This window comes from Musa acuminata, chromosome BXJ2-10 (assembly GCF_036884655.1).
Source record: "Musa acuminata AAA Group cultivar baxijiao chromosome BXJ2-10, Cavendish_Baxijiao_AAA, whole genome shotgun sequence".
Taxonomy (NCBI): Eukaryota; Viridiplantae; Streptophyta; class Magnoliopsida; order Zingiberales; family Musaceae; genus Musa; species Musa acuminata.
In genome coordinates, this window is record NC_088347.1 from 24,934,538 (window position 1) to 24,947,655 (window position 13,118).

Sequence of the window (13,118 nt, forward strand, 5' to 3'; positions counted from 1 at the left end):
TTTTTTAATGGAGCCAAGATAACAATAATATTAAGGCTATTTTAGGTATTTTATATATGGATATGATCCCTATTTCCCACCTCTAATCACCACTGATGACTCCCAAGTTGGTACGCGTGCGTAATCATGAGGATCACCAACTATTAAGATTGGTTGCACGAATCTTGGTACTGACCATGGTGGTATATAATACTTGATTATATCCTCAAGTGTTTTGAAGGTTAATCTTTTTTCCATTTAAGATGGCAAGAAAAATTGTTATTATTTTGCAATCGGTTTAATGATTTGCGTTAAAAAAAGGCTCCTTAGGCTGAAAATTAAAACATAATTAACAAATAATCGTGGTAATAAATCGCCTGACAACACACAACTATGCGGATTCTACTTCCCTTTTTCCTCTTCGCCACAGCTGTCTTCAGCTACGGCTTTGACCGAGAAAAGCTGACGACAAGAACTTGGGACGAGAGCAACATCAACGTGGCCTCCTGCAACCACAGTGGTTCCCCGCTTGAGCGTTCATGCTGCCGGCCATGCCTCTCTCTCTCATCAACGTGGCCTCCTCCAACCACAGTGGCTCCCCACTTGAGCTTCCATGCCGCCGGCCATGCCTCTCTCTCTATCTCTACGTATATCATCAAATGGTGCAAGGCTTCGAGCTTGCGAACTCGAGACGCCAACTCAGATGACCTGGATTTCTCGTGCACTTGAATTTTATATTTGTCTATGATGAGAACCTCCCCAAAATATTTTCTGTTTTGTTGTCAATTCACATCCCATCTCTGGTGAAGTAAATGGATTGTTGATGAGCTATCGTTGTTCTTCGTCGACCATAACATCAACGATTAGTTTGATGGTGGTAAAAGATCCAACTTTCCTGTGTCTTAGCGATGCAAATCCTCATAGGCCTCCGGATCAAGGCTTATGAATACATTATGAAATCAAAGAGATTAATGAAACTAATATTTACATAGTATGAACTAGATAATTAAAGTAAAGAGGGACCATTAGGAGGAGTTTTAGGTGATCATGAAGTATTAATTAGATTGTATAAAATATTTTATAAGATACTTACTAAATCAATGATCTTTAAACAGGTAGGAGAATCATCCAAGACTGTGGTACAAACACTGCGGATCACCATGCTTACAATCACAGCAACCAGAATAAAGATGGATACATCTGTTCGATTACATCATGTTTGTCATACCTGACTGCATGAAGCATCGCAATCTGGAATCGCAGAGAAGACAAAGCATGGTACAAGCGGTATGTCTCATTCCTTCCTGCCTTCTCCTGTGGTGGCAACTGGGAGAGCACAGAAAAGAACAAACATGATAGGAAACGAACAACTTGAGTTGTCTGCATATACTCTCACAAAGACAAATGGATACACGTTGAACGTGAAGAACAAAATAACTCAGTAACGACAGCTTAGCTACCCATCAAATCAACAATGTTGCTGACAAAAACAACTCAATACCATATCTGTGAGCGCATTTTTGTCTCATCAACTGGAAAAGAAACAAGTCTAGTCATGACGAACGGCGCAGAAGAAGCCTTACACCCCACCAAAATACCAGCAGATTGAATTTTCAGGGCGCGGATGCTTTATTACAGCCCAAGCAACCTACTTAATTACTTGAAGTTTATCAAACAGCAACCTCAAATTATTATTAGTTATGTGCCAATGATTGTTGTGTCCAGTGAGCTCTCGTTAGATGTTCAACATCTAACGAGAGCTCACTGGTGCAGTGAAAAAGGTGGGAGAAAAAAGCCTATATATACACATGCGAAGTGGCCAAGAGGGTAGGGTGTCTTCCAAGGTTAAGTTTCCAGTCACTTGTGTTCCAACGAAAAGGGTTGCTAACAGCACCTTCGTCGAAGCAAAGTGGTGGCCATGATGCTTCCTTGCTTTTGGGTTATGACCTTAGACTTCGGCCACTGGCTTGTGTGTGCAATCTGGGCCCTGATCAGTTTGACTCGCTCAGGCTTGCTTGTCCTGCAATGGTTCTCATGTGGTTGCATCTCTGATGCTTTGTGGTTATGGTAATCCTTTTCTCTTAGGCTAATCTTAAGCAGTGAAGACCACCGAACAAGTGGTGGCGAGAATCGGGCTTTTGTCAGTGTGTAGCACCACATTTATCTTACAGCATGTATATGCCACTGCCTTGTTTAATTAAGTCGCTTTAGTTGGGTGTCCATTGTGTTTTAGTACTTCCCTCCTTATGTTCCCATGCCATTATTCTGTCACATTGGACCTGAATCATGCCGGAGTGATTTGGATCACCGGCATCCCGCCCACAGATTCTGCTATTCCGTTTCTATCGATAGTCTCAAAGCAAACACCAGAGAACAACATCTCATAGAGATGATTAATCATAGTACTACTGCACGTACATGATGGCTTTGGTCTCGTTCATGCCAGTAGCCCATGTGGCCGAGCGAGTACTACTAGCACACGTACATCACCCCTTGCACTCTATCTGCATGTGGGTGGCGTTCAAACCCTTGAAGAGGTCTGCAACGTAGATTCTCCTTCCCACCTCCTCTCTTACATGGTCGGGGGGATGAGTTGTATTGTTCGGCTAGCAGCAGCAAAGCCCTGCGCGTCAATCGGAGAGCCGCCTCCTTAATTGTCCTTCCCCTGTCAGGCGTCAGCAGACAACATGCCATCAGAAGAGCTGGGAAGGTGGTAGTAAGTCTTCCAGTTTGAGGAGATTAAAAGTCTAATCCTTTATTTCCTATTGATCACCTACCCGGCTTACGAATTGAATCGGACAGGCTTCTGTAACCTGGGTTGTTCATCAGGGACATTTGGTGGTGCAGATTTCTTCCAAGTTCAGGAAAGACTCTGCTGTGACCCTCATGAATAGGTTCAAACAAGACCCTGTGTTCACCATTATACCTGCGTAGCAGCTGGAGCTCATGGCCTCTGTTTAGAGATGTCTTCCCACCATTCAGCATCATGCCAGCACCATGAATTCCCATATGGAAGGCAACAGACAGAGGCCTAATGGTTAATTGCACGCAACGTGGAATAATTCTCCCCATTGCTCTCTGTCGGAAGGTCACTCCTCTGCTCTCCAATCCCAAGGCAAACCCATAATAGAATAAGATCATCGAGCAACGAGCAGAGTCTACGGGTGAGTCCTGTTTATGTTGAATGTCTTTAGAGTATCTTGAGGTTGGATGATTATTTCTCAGGTTGATGGGAAAATTAGAACTATCCACCAGTGTATCGTTCTTGATTACTTGTTCATGAATAGAGTATTTTGATCCAAACAAGCCTTGATGTTATCTTAAATCATTTGAGCAAAAAGAGTAGATTGCAGATGGATTTTACTCACATTGATCTGCATGTGCTGCGTGAGACGTGGCCGCACTGCCTTTTGCTCCACCAATAAACAAGTCGCAAGATCGAACCTTTCATGGAGCCCTGCCGCCGAAACGTATTGCTTCCGATCTCTCCCGCATCCCTTCAGTTTGTGGCTTCCCTCCATTGGAACAGCAACGCAGGACAGCCTTGCTTCTCAGCTTACGTGGTCTTTAATCTATTGCAGACAGCATCCGACCCAATTATTGAGTCGACAGCACCCTAACTCGTCTCTTTGGCTGGTCTTTCCCTGTCCCAACATATATACCGCCGCTCCTGAGTCCTCCACTCTTCCGTAGAGTACATCAGCCATGAGGCCTTCTTCCCTTCTGCGCACCTTGTCACTTAAGTTGATCTCCTCCAAGCTCTCGCCCTCCCCTGTCGCTCCGTGGCCACCCGTTCGCACCCCCTTCGACCGATGGATCGCGGCGGAGCTCGACGAGCTCCGATTCCCCGCCTTCAGCAGGAAGACGAGCGCTCAGTGGCTGTCCAAGGCCTTGGACCTTGCGGTCGCAGCGCTAGAAATGATGGCCAGGTCTGAAGCACTCGCCGGCCCTCGTCTGAGTGCGGCCAACCGGAAGCTGGTCGAGGACTATCTCGAAGACGTGGTGGATTTGCTCGACGCGTGCAACGGCCTACGAGACAGGATGGAGGACATCAAGGAGTACACCAATTTGATCTCCACAGCCACGCATTACCTAGAAGGAGAGCACGAGCGAGGCGAGGGCGTAATCCGGCGAGCGACGGCGGCGCTAGCTGCATGCGAGGCGATGGAGAAGCGGTGCGCGGAGCTAAAGAAATGCGGCTCCAGCTTGCGCAAGCTGGGCGAGAGGATCGCTGCGCACGGTGCGCCGTCATGTGACGAAACGAGCACAAGTGCCGCCGCCGACGAGCTCCACGAGGCACTCAGCGGTTCTCGGGCTGTGGCGCTGCTGGTCATCGCCGCCACCGGCATCGCCCTTTCCTTCAGGACCCGAAGAGGGCTGCCCGTGGTTCACTCGAGCAAGACCGCGCCATGGGGAGCCAAGCTGCATGAGCTGCAGAAGGAAGTGAAGGAAGTGTTCGACGCGAGGAGAAGAGGTGGGCTTGTGGTGTTGGATGAGTTAGATGCTGCGGCTTCTTCTGCTCGGAGTTTGCGGGATGCCATCTCGCGACGAGATCGGAAGGAGCTAAGAGTCATTGTGGATTTGGCCAGGAGGAAATGTAGGGAGTCGGAAGAGAGGACGAGGCCCCTCGGAGAGAAGGTTGATGAGCTCTACAGGCAATTAATCAGCATCAGAGTGTCATTACTGGGGAAGCTCACAGAAACCTAATCAAAAGGAGGCTTTGAGATTCCAAGAACAGATGTAAATAATCACTGCGCAATTTTCACCTTCAATTTTGATACGAAGGCTATTTTCTTGTTCGATTAAAAAAAGAAAAGAAAAAATAGTGCTATATATATCTATATATATCATAAGCGATTGTTACTCTGATATCTTATTTATCACGATCAAACTCCTGTTCTACGAAAAGAATTCTCAGAAACAATTCGTTGACAATAAGTAATAGTAACTCAAGAAGTAGTCAAAGTTGACTCAGGATAACTTTGGACGAGTCTAACGATGTCGACTTTGTTCTTCCATTAGCTTCGCCCGGCCTGGAACAGCCCCATATTACATTGCTCGCGGTAAGATTTATAGAATAAGAGATGAGTTATAATTCTTGGTTGTTCTTGAGGCAAATCCTACATAGCGCTTCATCGATCTGTTTGCTAGAGGAAGGACTTCACGGTCTAGAAAATATATGTAGACAAAATCTGAAGAACAACCCCTTAGAAGATGTATATCCACACAAGCACTGGCTTTCTCCATATCTTCTGCGTGTGTCTCCTAATTCTGCTCCTCAATATATGATCTTTTTTGCGTCTCAAGTCTGATCTTTCTTGATATCTCCGGTGAGCATAGCATCTGCAATGCGTTCCTTGGAGTGTCTCCAGATCATCTTCTCCATGTCATCTGTCGCCTTCAAGTTTAATCCATGAAAGAGTGATCCTCCACGTACAAAAGGTTTTGCTAGCCACGTGAGTGCATAAATTTCTGGAGGTCGATCACCATGACTGTAATGTCATCCCTGTTGCCCTTATTGCTGGAGATTTCTATGAGCTCTTTGCAGGATTTCATGGAGGAACTGTGCTTAGAGACAACATCGACCGCCTCCTGGTTTGTCACCTAAGAAAATGAAAATGAGTTAGAGATGAACTGCTGAAGATTTGACTGCTAAGTACGAGACGCATTTGCAGCAAAGCAGTACTAAAGTATACTTTGTCCCACAACCCATCAGAGGCCAGTATTAGGGATTCACAATCCGTAGTGAGGTGGATTTTCCTGATCTCTGGCTCGGAAATTATCCATTCCTTCATGTTCATGTCGCCAATTGCTCTTGACACAGCTAGCGAGTCCTGCACTCTCCACATACCATTTCGGCATGTCACATAGCCCCCCTGTTAAGTGTAGAGTACTTACTGTAAGCTTCTAAGCGAAAAGATCATGAGAGAGAGAGAGAGAGAGAGAGAGAGAGGAGGGAGGAAGAAGAAGAGCTTACAGAGTTTTCGATACGATTGCGCTCATCTTCTCTTCCGGCACGGTGGTCATCGGTGAGAGCATCTGCTACTCCCTTCCTGCTAATGACCACCCTGCAGTCGCCCACATTGGCCGCATGCAGCTCCCCATCTTTTAGCAACACAGTGACTGCACATGCTCCACTGCTCACACCCTACAAATGGAGGAAAACATACCGATCGTCAACACCACAAGCTAATTCGTCTGTGGATGTCATCTGAATAATGACACAAATCTCATAAGCAATTAGATCGAAGAGTTTGATATGATCTCTGGGTGTGCACGAAAGAATCGATGTCAAACAGATGGTCAAATACTTTCAAATCAAAAAGAGTTTGTCTGGTTAAGGGAGGATTGAATGTCTCAAAGTGCTCTGCACTTGCCAGTTGGGAGCCACACCTGACTTAGGAATTCTCTGTCCGTGGTCAAAAAGCCTTCTTTGATGGCCAGCTCCATTTGGTTCTCTTCCTTCTGTAGCTCTTCTAGAGCTGTTAAAATGTTCTTCCCGAGCTTCTCAGAGACGAAGTCCACAGCTGCACGTCCACCGTGTCCATCAAACACTCCGAAAAAGGCCTGGAGAAGAGTAAGACCAGCAGATTAATGCAAACATTATGGAAGGGAAGGCAATGAACAAATGATCAACACAGCATAAAGGAGCTTCAAAATGCCATTGCATTAAAATGCTCTTAAATGAACCAAGAAATGAGAAGCAACAAAATATGTAATACCTGCTTGTCGTCTCCATGGATGTTGGGTATGACCCCATACCCATCTTCCATCCTATGCCTCTGTCCTCTCCGACTGACCACGCAGTAAGCACTACCCTCGGCTTCCGATTCCGTTCGAACCCCATCCTGCTCCCCACCCACAACACTAAAAGCTGCATCAGCCGAAGGCTTCGGTATCACAATCCTCGCCGGTCTTCTTCTCGTCTTCGGTAGCGTACTCTCCACAACTCTCATCACAGGGGGATCGGACGTCTCCTCACGCTCTTTGTTCTCCTGCACCTTCTCTTCTTTCACGCCCACCTTGGAAAGAGACGAGGCGTGTTCGACTACGGAATCTGGTTGTTTGCATTCACTCGAGATCAAAACGACACCACCGTCGGTGCCGGAAACCAACAGCCCGGTAATCTCATCCTCAACGGGGTGTACCTTACGGTCGGATGACACGTTGGGCCTCTTGTTGGCCGCAACGGGCAGCTCGGCCACCCTCTTCCACGAGAAAGCTGGAGCCGGGAAGGTGCGGCGAGGAGAACTGGAGCACGGAACGATGGAGAAGTACTTCCTGAGCACCTGGAGCAGGCGCCCACGAGAACACAAGGAGTACCGGAACTTATCTGGATCAACCATTGCTTTGGGCCTCTCCTCCACCCTCTGCTCTCCCTCTCCCTCTCCCTCTCTCTACCTCTAGCTCGTGCTTCTCGTTATGGGATTTGATTGTGAAACGGGTTATAGTATCTATTCCATCCTGAGGTTCGAGGTCAAAGGTCTCCTATTCTTAAGGCTAATCGCCAGGTTTAGATGGCCAAGGAGGTTGGGGAAACGAAGAGTCTTGCTGTTGTTGCTATGATTGGGTGGTGATGGTTGGAGAGGGGTGGAAAGCTTTATATGCAAAGGAATCGGTCGTACGCCGAAATTGACAGGATCAGCGATTCTTTAGGTATCCCGTTCAATCTAGTTCTAACCTAAACGGGTCAAATCAATCTGAATCATAGATCTATTTAATCGAACCGATTAAAAACTAGTTAATCTGATTCGGTTAATTAGTTTATAATTTTAAATAATTTAAATATATATATATATATATATATTAAATAAATTTTATTAATTTGGGTGATATAATAATATTTATAAATTTAAACTCATATTATTTGTAAAATTAAATATTTGAACAAGCTTAATTAATCGGTAAGAACCAGTTTAGAGCTTAGGATAGTGAATTCAAATCAGTTCAGTTTGATTTGAAGACTCCAATTGGATTTTCTATTTTATACTAATAATAATAATAATAATTATTATTATTATTATTATTGTTATTGTTATTATTGATATTGTAAAATTAGACCACTTTCATTTCCCACTGCTAACATGATCTACACGTAGAACAGCAGAACGCCTCCACCGGCGTCGGCCACCGACTAACGTGGAAGCGGGTGCTACTGCGGAGGAGCGTTTCTACGGCTCGGGACGAAGAATCCGCTTCGGATCGGCGAGAGAAGACGAAATGTGCGGAGGAGAGTATGGCGTGGCCACCGGAAGCTGCCTCATCGAGGCACGCCGACATGGGAGGACCGGTGACCCCGGCCTCCCGCGGAGACTCGGTCAACCCGCATGACGCGTTCTCTGCTGTTCTTGGCGGGAAGTCGTTTGCGAACGGTAGTTATCGAGCAGTCTAATTTTGCCTCGCGGAATAAGTCATGCGGGTTGGCCCACACGAACCGGTTGTGACGGACCGAGCCACACGGACTGAACCGGACGGAATCTTGAGGAAAAATCTAAAAAAAAAAAAAGATTTTTTTTTCTTCGAAAAATCGTTCTTAATTTTATATATTATAATTTTAAAAAATTAAAATAATTGAGGTGTGTAAGGCATCACCGAGAAGAGGGCATGTGGTGTTCATCGGTGCATACCGGTGGGGGAAGTTTGTGGCTCGAAGATGGTCGCGACCGCGCTCCATTTCGGAGCCATTCCGACTCTAATTACCGTAAATAACCTAGCTAGGGTTTCCAAAGAGGGGCGAAGAGGACCCTCCACCACTCCTCCGTCTTCGGCCGGTCCCCTATTTCGATCGGGTTGGAGGATTTCGCGAGCCCCGGCGACGGCCCCGATCATACGGGCTGCTGCCGAGGTGCAGACCACCGAGGATGCTCTTGTGAAAGTCTCGACGGCGGCCGATGTGGTGAGGGAGTTCTACGACGGGATTAATCGCCGGGATCTTTCAGCCGTGGAGTCGCTGATCTCAGAGGATTGTGTCTACGAGGATCTGGTCTTTCCCCGACCTTTTGTTGGACGCAAGGTAAGGCAAGAATGGTGAAATTAACCTTCAATCTGTAGGCTTTAGCATGACAAGTATGCCACTTGTCATCGATGAGAAGAATGGTTTACTGCGATGGATTCATTACCCTCGAAGATGTCTCACTTTTGATTGTCGACTATTAAATGGAAATTAAAGACTTTTATTTGGAGATGACGTCGAAGAAGTCCACATAAAGGGTGTGGGCAATGAAACACATCTTTAATTTACATGAGGGCATCTTTATTCCATGAGATATCATATGAAGGAATCTGATCCCTGTTTTTATCTAGCAACACTCTACATTTTCTTCTTTAGTGTTTTCCCCCTAGAAATATTTTATCTAATGCATCTCTTCTTTTTTTCCTCTGTTTCATTCTCTTTTTTCTATTAGATGGCTAAGATGCCCTTTATCATATTCTTGCAAAATAAAAAGGGCCGTGCTTTCTATTAGCCTCTTGGTACTCGTTTGTTTTAATTGACCACTTTATTGTAATGGGCCAAAGTTTTGTACTTATTAATGCCTTGATTTCCTGAGGAAGTTAACAAAAACCCTAGATAGTTAGGGGTGGAACCTAATTTTTCTTTTGAGGTTGACTTTTGTTGTGATCGCATTCCTTGTGATATCTAATGCATTCTCTATGTTGTGGTAGCTGTTTCTCAACATTTTATGGACTATCTTACACAAGTTCCTCTTGCCTACAGGGCTTCCTTAATTCTTTTTGAGCATGCTTACAACTCCTTGCTACTTTCTTCCCCACCTTTCTACAGTTTATTCAATTGTGGTGCAATGTCATATTAAAGCATGTTGCTTCGATGTTTGTATTTAATTTTTCATGTCTTTTAGAGTTTTGGTTAAATATTAAGCAATTAATTTAAAATTTTTAACGTCTGTTAGAAATATTGTGCTCATGTTGAGTTAAAAGGTTTACATTGCATATGCAGATTTAGATATGTGAACTCTAATTAGGTTGGATTATTGATACTTATTTATTGTAAATTTCTAATATATATCAGAACAATGATACAGGCTATTCTCGACTTCTTCAAAAAGTTCACAGAATCGGTCAGTGCTGACCTTCAGTTTGTTATCGATGACATATCTAACGAAGATTCATCGGCTGTTGGAGTTACATGGCACTTGGGTACGTCATAGTTAGTGTTTGTAACTGAAGAAGTTTGGGAAACATAATATGCTATGTTAAGTGAATTTGTCACACGTGCAGAATGGCGGGGCAGGCCTTTCCCATTTAGCAAAGGGTGCAGCTTCTACAGTTTGCAGTTTCGGGAGGGCAAGAGACAGATAGTGTACGTCCCTTTCTGTAAGAATCAGTTATGCTTGAAAGTAGGATATGAGAAGCTAGAAGTAAGCTTCAACAGGAAGGTGCACTCAAATTAGGTATCTTCATGGTTCATAACATCAATGTATGAGAAGCTAGAAGTAAGATATGATGCAAATTGAATATAACATACATATCCAAGGCAACGGCTATTGCTTAACAAATTGCCTTATGCATTCTTTTATATTGTTTCAGTCTCCTTTTTAAGATACAATATTAGAAGTATTTTCTGTTTTTCCCCTTTGCTATCTGTCAGACTAATGCAGAGACAGATGGTGTACATCCTTTTCAGTAAGACTGCATGGTCATAACTAAGAATTATGGGCCGACTATTTTTGTCCTTAATGGCTTGATCATAGTTTCTGGCTACCTAATATTTGTAATATACACACTGTGGCAACTAATAAAAGTTGGATGATATGATATTTTCAGGACATTGAATCATCACTCATGGATGTCTGCTTATAATTTGTCATGTTCTCTGACCAATTGCTTCTTTTTTATTCTAAATACAGCTATGGGAGAGATTGTGTGGAGCCTGCTGCCAAGCCTGGGGATTCAGCATTGGTATGGGCATATGCATCATACATTATGAATTTTTGCTTGAACTCTCTCAGTATTGCAGAGTATTAGTTTATTTCATGCATTTATAACTAGAATATGATAGTTGCATCGTGTTAATCTGTCATCAGCCTCTCCCATTTTTATAGGTTTTCATGGTCCAGATGAAACAAAAGAAAGGAGGTCTGTTGCCAGTTGTGCTGGCCAGCCACCAAAATATGTTCTAACACTTTACTCCATAGTAACACTACTATGGTGGAGCATGAGGCAGGGATAAAGGTGGATGGTGAACCTTAAGATTCTTGCCAGTGCTCCATTTTGCATATTGCCTGAAATTTAAGCTGTGGACTGAACCAGTTAATCCATGAATAAGTCATGTGAAATCCTTGGATTTTCTATGACATGGTTCTCTTTTCATCGTACCTTTAACAAATTCTCATGTCTATATCATCATGCAGGTAATTATCCAGGGAGTATCATGGATACTTCAGCAATTTCCACAACTTGCTGATTGGCTCTGATAGAAGTCTCCTCTTTCACCCTGGATATGTAAAATACAAATGTATGTAGAATGTGTATCTGAATATAGTCCCTTGTGCTCCATGTATTTAAAACTCTTAGCATATGTTATGCACTGGCATGTTTCTTAGATTCACTTGATTATAACAAGGAAGTTTAATTGACTTTTTATCCCAGGAATCAATCACTACCTTTCAATGTTATGGACATCTGTTCAGCAATTGCATTCTCGTAATCTACCACAATATTGTTTTAGCAACACCGTCTCCAAAAAAATTGAAAGGCGTCAAATGATTTATACTGTATCAGCTGATCACCATTGTATGTGACACGGTCATCGTATAAATGAATGACTGAGCATCTCCACTACGCCGAGGCTCCGGCCGAAGCACCTACGGACGGCGGTGTTTTAGGGTGGTTCGGTGGGTACGGGCAACGAAACGGCGGCAGAGGTGGGAGTGGCGGCATAGTCACGCAGGCCGTACTCAGTAGGTTTGTCATGACGTCGATGCACAAGCCATTGCAGCACCACCGCCGGAACGGGCAGCGGATGCCGCAGAGGCCGCAGTTGTTGACGTCGGCGCCGGTGTCGACGCACCGGTTCCTGCAGCACATTCTTCGCTCGAAAGGCCGCAGGCGCTCCAAGCAGATCCATGGCTGGTACCAGCAGCCATGGCGTCTCGGCGACCTTCGCCCTCTGAGCCACGGAGAGCTGGTGGAGTTGGTTGCCTCCTCCACCTGAGCTGCCACTCCTTTGCCAAAGGCCATGAACAGTAGCAGCAGCAGCTTAAACCCCACAAGAAGGTAGAGTTTGAAGCGCATTGCTTCAAGTTGATCCCTCGGTCTTTGACACGCACACTGTTCGCTGGGAAACCGAGGAGAGGCTGTGTATGGGAGCGGGAAGTGCTTAAAGATGTGAACGGGACGTTCTCTTACCGCTCCATCGACAATATTGAAGGAGGGATCATGCATTCCTTGAATCTCCTGTTAGGCTACTCCAACAACCTAATTGCCCTTCTTGACTCGGTGTCACAAAGATCAAGAGAACGCTAGAGCTGCTGCATGCATGAGTTCTTTTAATCCAAAAGCTATATATCCGGTGGAATAGTTTAACATGGTTCGATTTATTAAGTAGCATAAGAATGACAAGGAGGTTAAGGTTTTTAGTTTATATGATTTTGGTTATAAACCTTTTAAATCTCTATGATTTATTTATATATAAAATAACTTATATATTTAGAAAAAATATAATATATAAGTCTTTTTCGTCAAGTCTAAGTTAATAGACGTTAAAATTTGTTTACGTAGTATGTTAACTCATAATAAATTATTAATATAATGATATATATAATTTAAGCTTAAAAAAATTGATACCTTCGTTAATAACGAAAAAGAGACGTTATTATGGATGCGATCATCAGTAATAGCATCGAAACGCTATTGCCTAGCCAGGCATCAGAAGCTCCTAAGCTCGTCGTCAACGTGAGAAATACTACATACGTATGATGCCCTACTAGGTAGCAATAGTTCGATGCTATTGCTACTGGTTGCTTCTACTCTTAAGTCATTATTTTTTTTAACTTAAATTACATATGTTATTATACTAACGATTTATTACGAGTCAACGTATCATAAAAACAAATTTTACTGTTTATTAACTAGAAATTTATATAATATATTTTAAAAATAAAAAAAATATTTTAGATATA

The 13,118-nt window shown here is 43.8% G+C and overlaps 3 protein-coding genes across 10 annotated transcripts; 2 read left to right on the forward strand and 1 right to left on the reverse strand.

Moving 5' to 3' along the window:
- The first annotated feature begins 2,550 nt into the window (after positions 1-2,550).
- LOC104000791 (protein BYPASS1-LIKE-like) lies at positions 2,551-4,737 on the forward strand. 5 transcript variants are annotated; one of them, XM_065131175.1, is made up of 2 exons: positions 2,551-2,689; positions 2,827-4,737. In XM_065131175.1, the coding sequence occupies exon 2, from the start codon at positions 3,685-3,687 to the stop codon at positions 4,684-4,686; it is 1,002 nt and encodes a 333-aa protein (XP_064987247.1). In that variant the 5' UTR covers positions 2,551-2,689; positions 2,827-3,684; the 3' UTR covers positions 4,687-4,737. The 5 variants fall into 5 exon arrangements, with proteins under 5 accessions (XP_064987247.1, XP_064987244.1, XP_064987245.1 ...); XM_065131172.1 differs by having other exon boundaries at positions 2,561-2,695; positions 2,809-4,737; XM_065131173.1 differs by having other exon boundaries at positions 2,561-2,695.
- Positions 4,738-4,997: 260 nt separating this feature from the next.
- Positions 4,998-7,533, reverse strand: LOC104000790 (probable protein phosphatase 2C 77). The gene is made up of 4 exons (XM_065130104.1): positions 6,702-7,533; positions 6,373-6,546; positions 5,957-6,127; positions 4,998-5,855 (listed from the first exon to the last, which is right to left on the reverse strand). Exons 1-4 carry the CDS (start codon positions 7,323-7,325, stop codon positions 5,580-5,582), a joined length of 1,245 nt encoding a protein of 414 aa, XP_064986176.1. The 5' UTR covers positions 7,326-7,533; the 3' UTR covers positions 4,998-5,579.
- Positions 7,534-8,571: 1,038 nt separating this feature from the next.
- On the forward strand, positions 8,572-11,580 carry LOC135582829 (uncharacterized). 4 transcript variants are annotated; one of them, XR_010491754.1, is made up of 5 exons: positions 8,572-8,992; positions 10,020-10,134; positions 10,216-10,388; positions 10,845-10,896; positions 11,349-11,580. XR_010491754.1 is itself a non-coding variant. In XM_065128439.1 (5 exons), the coding sequence occupies exons 1-5, from the start codon at positions 8,633-8,635 to the stop codon at positions 11,115-11,117; spliced, it is 687 nt and encodes a 228-aa protein (XP_064984511.1). In that variant the 5' UTR covers positions 8,572-8,632; the 3' UTR covers positions 11,118-11,389. The 4 variants fall into 4 exon arrangements, 2 of the variants coding, with proteins under 2 accessions (XP_064984511.1, XP_064984512.1); XR_010491753.1 differs by lacking the exon at positions 11,349-11,580 and adding an exon at positions 11,040-11,325; XM_065128439.1 differs by having other exon boundaries at positions 10,216-10,297; positions 11,040-11,389.
- Positions 11,581-13,118: the final 1,538 nt, after the last annotated feature.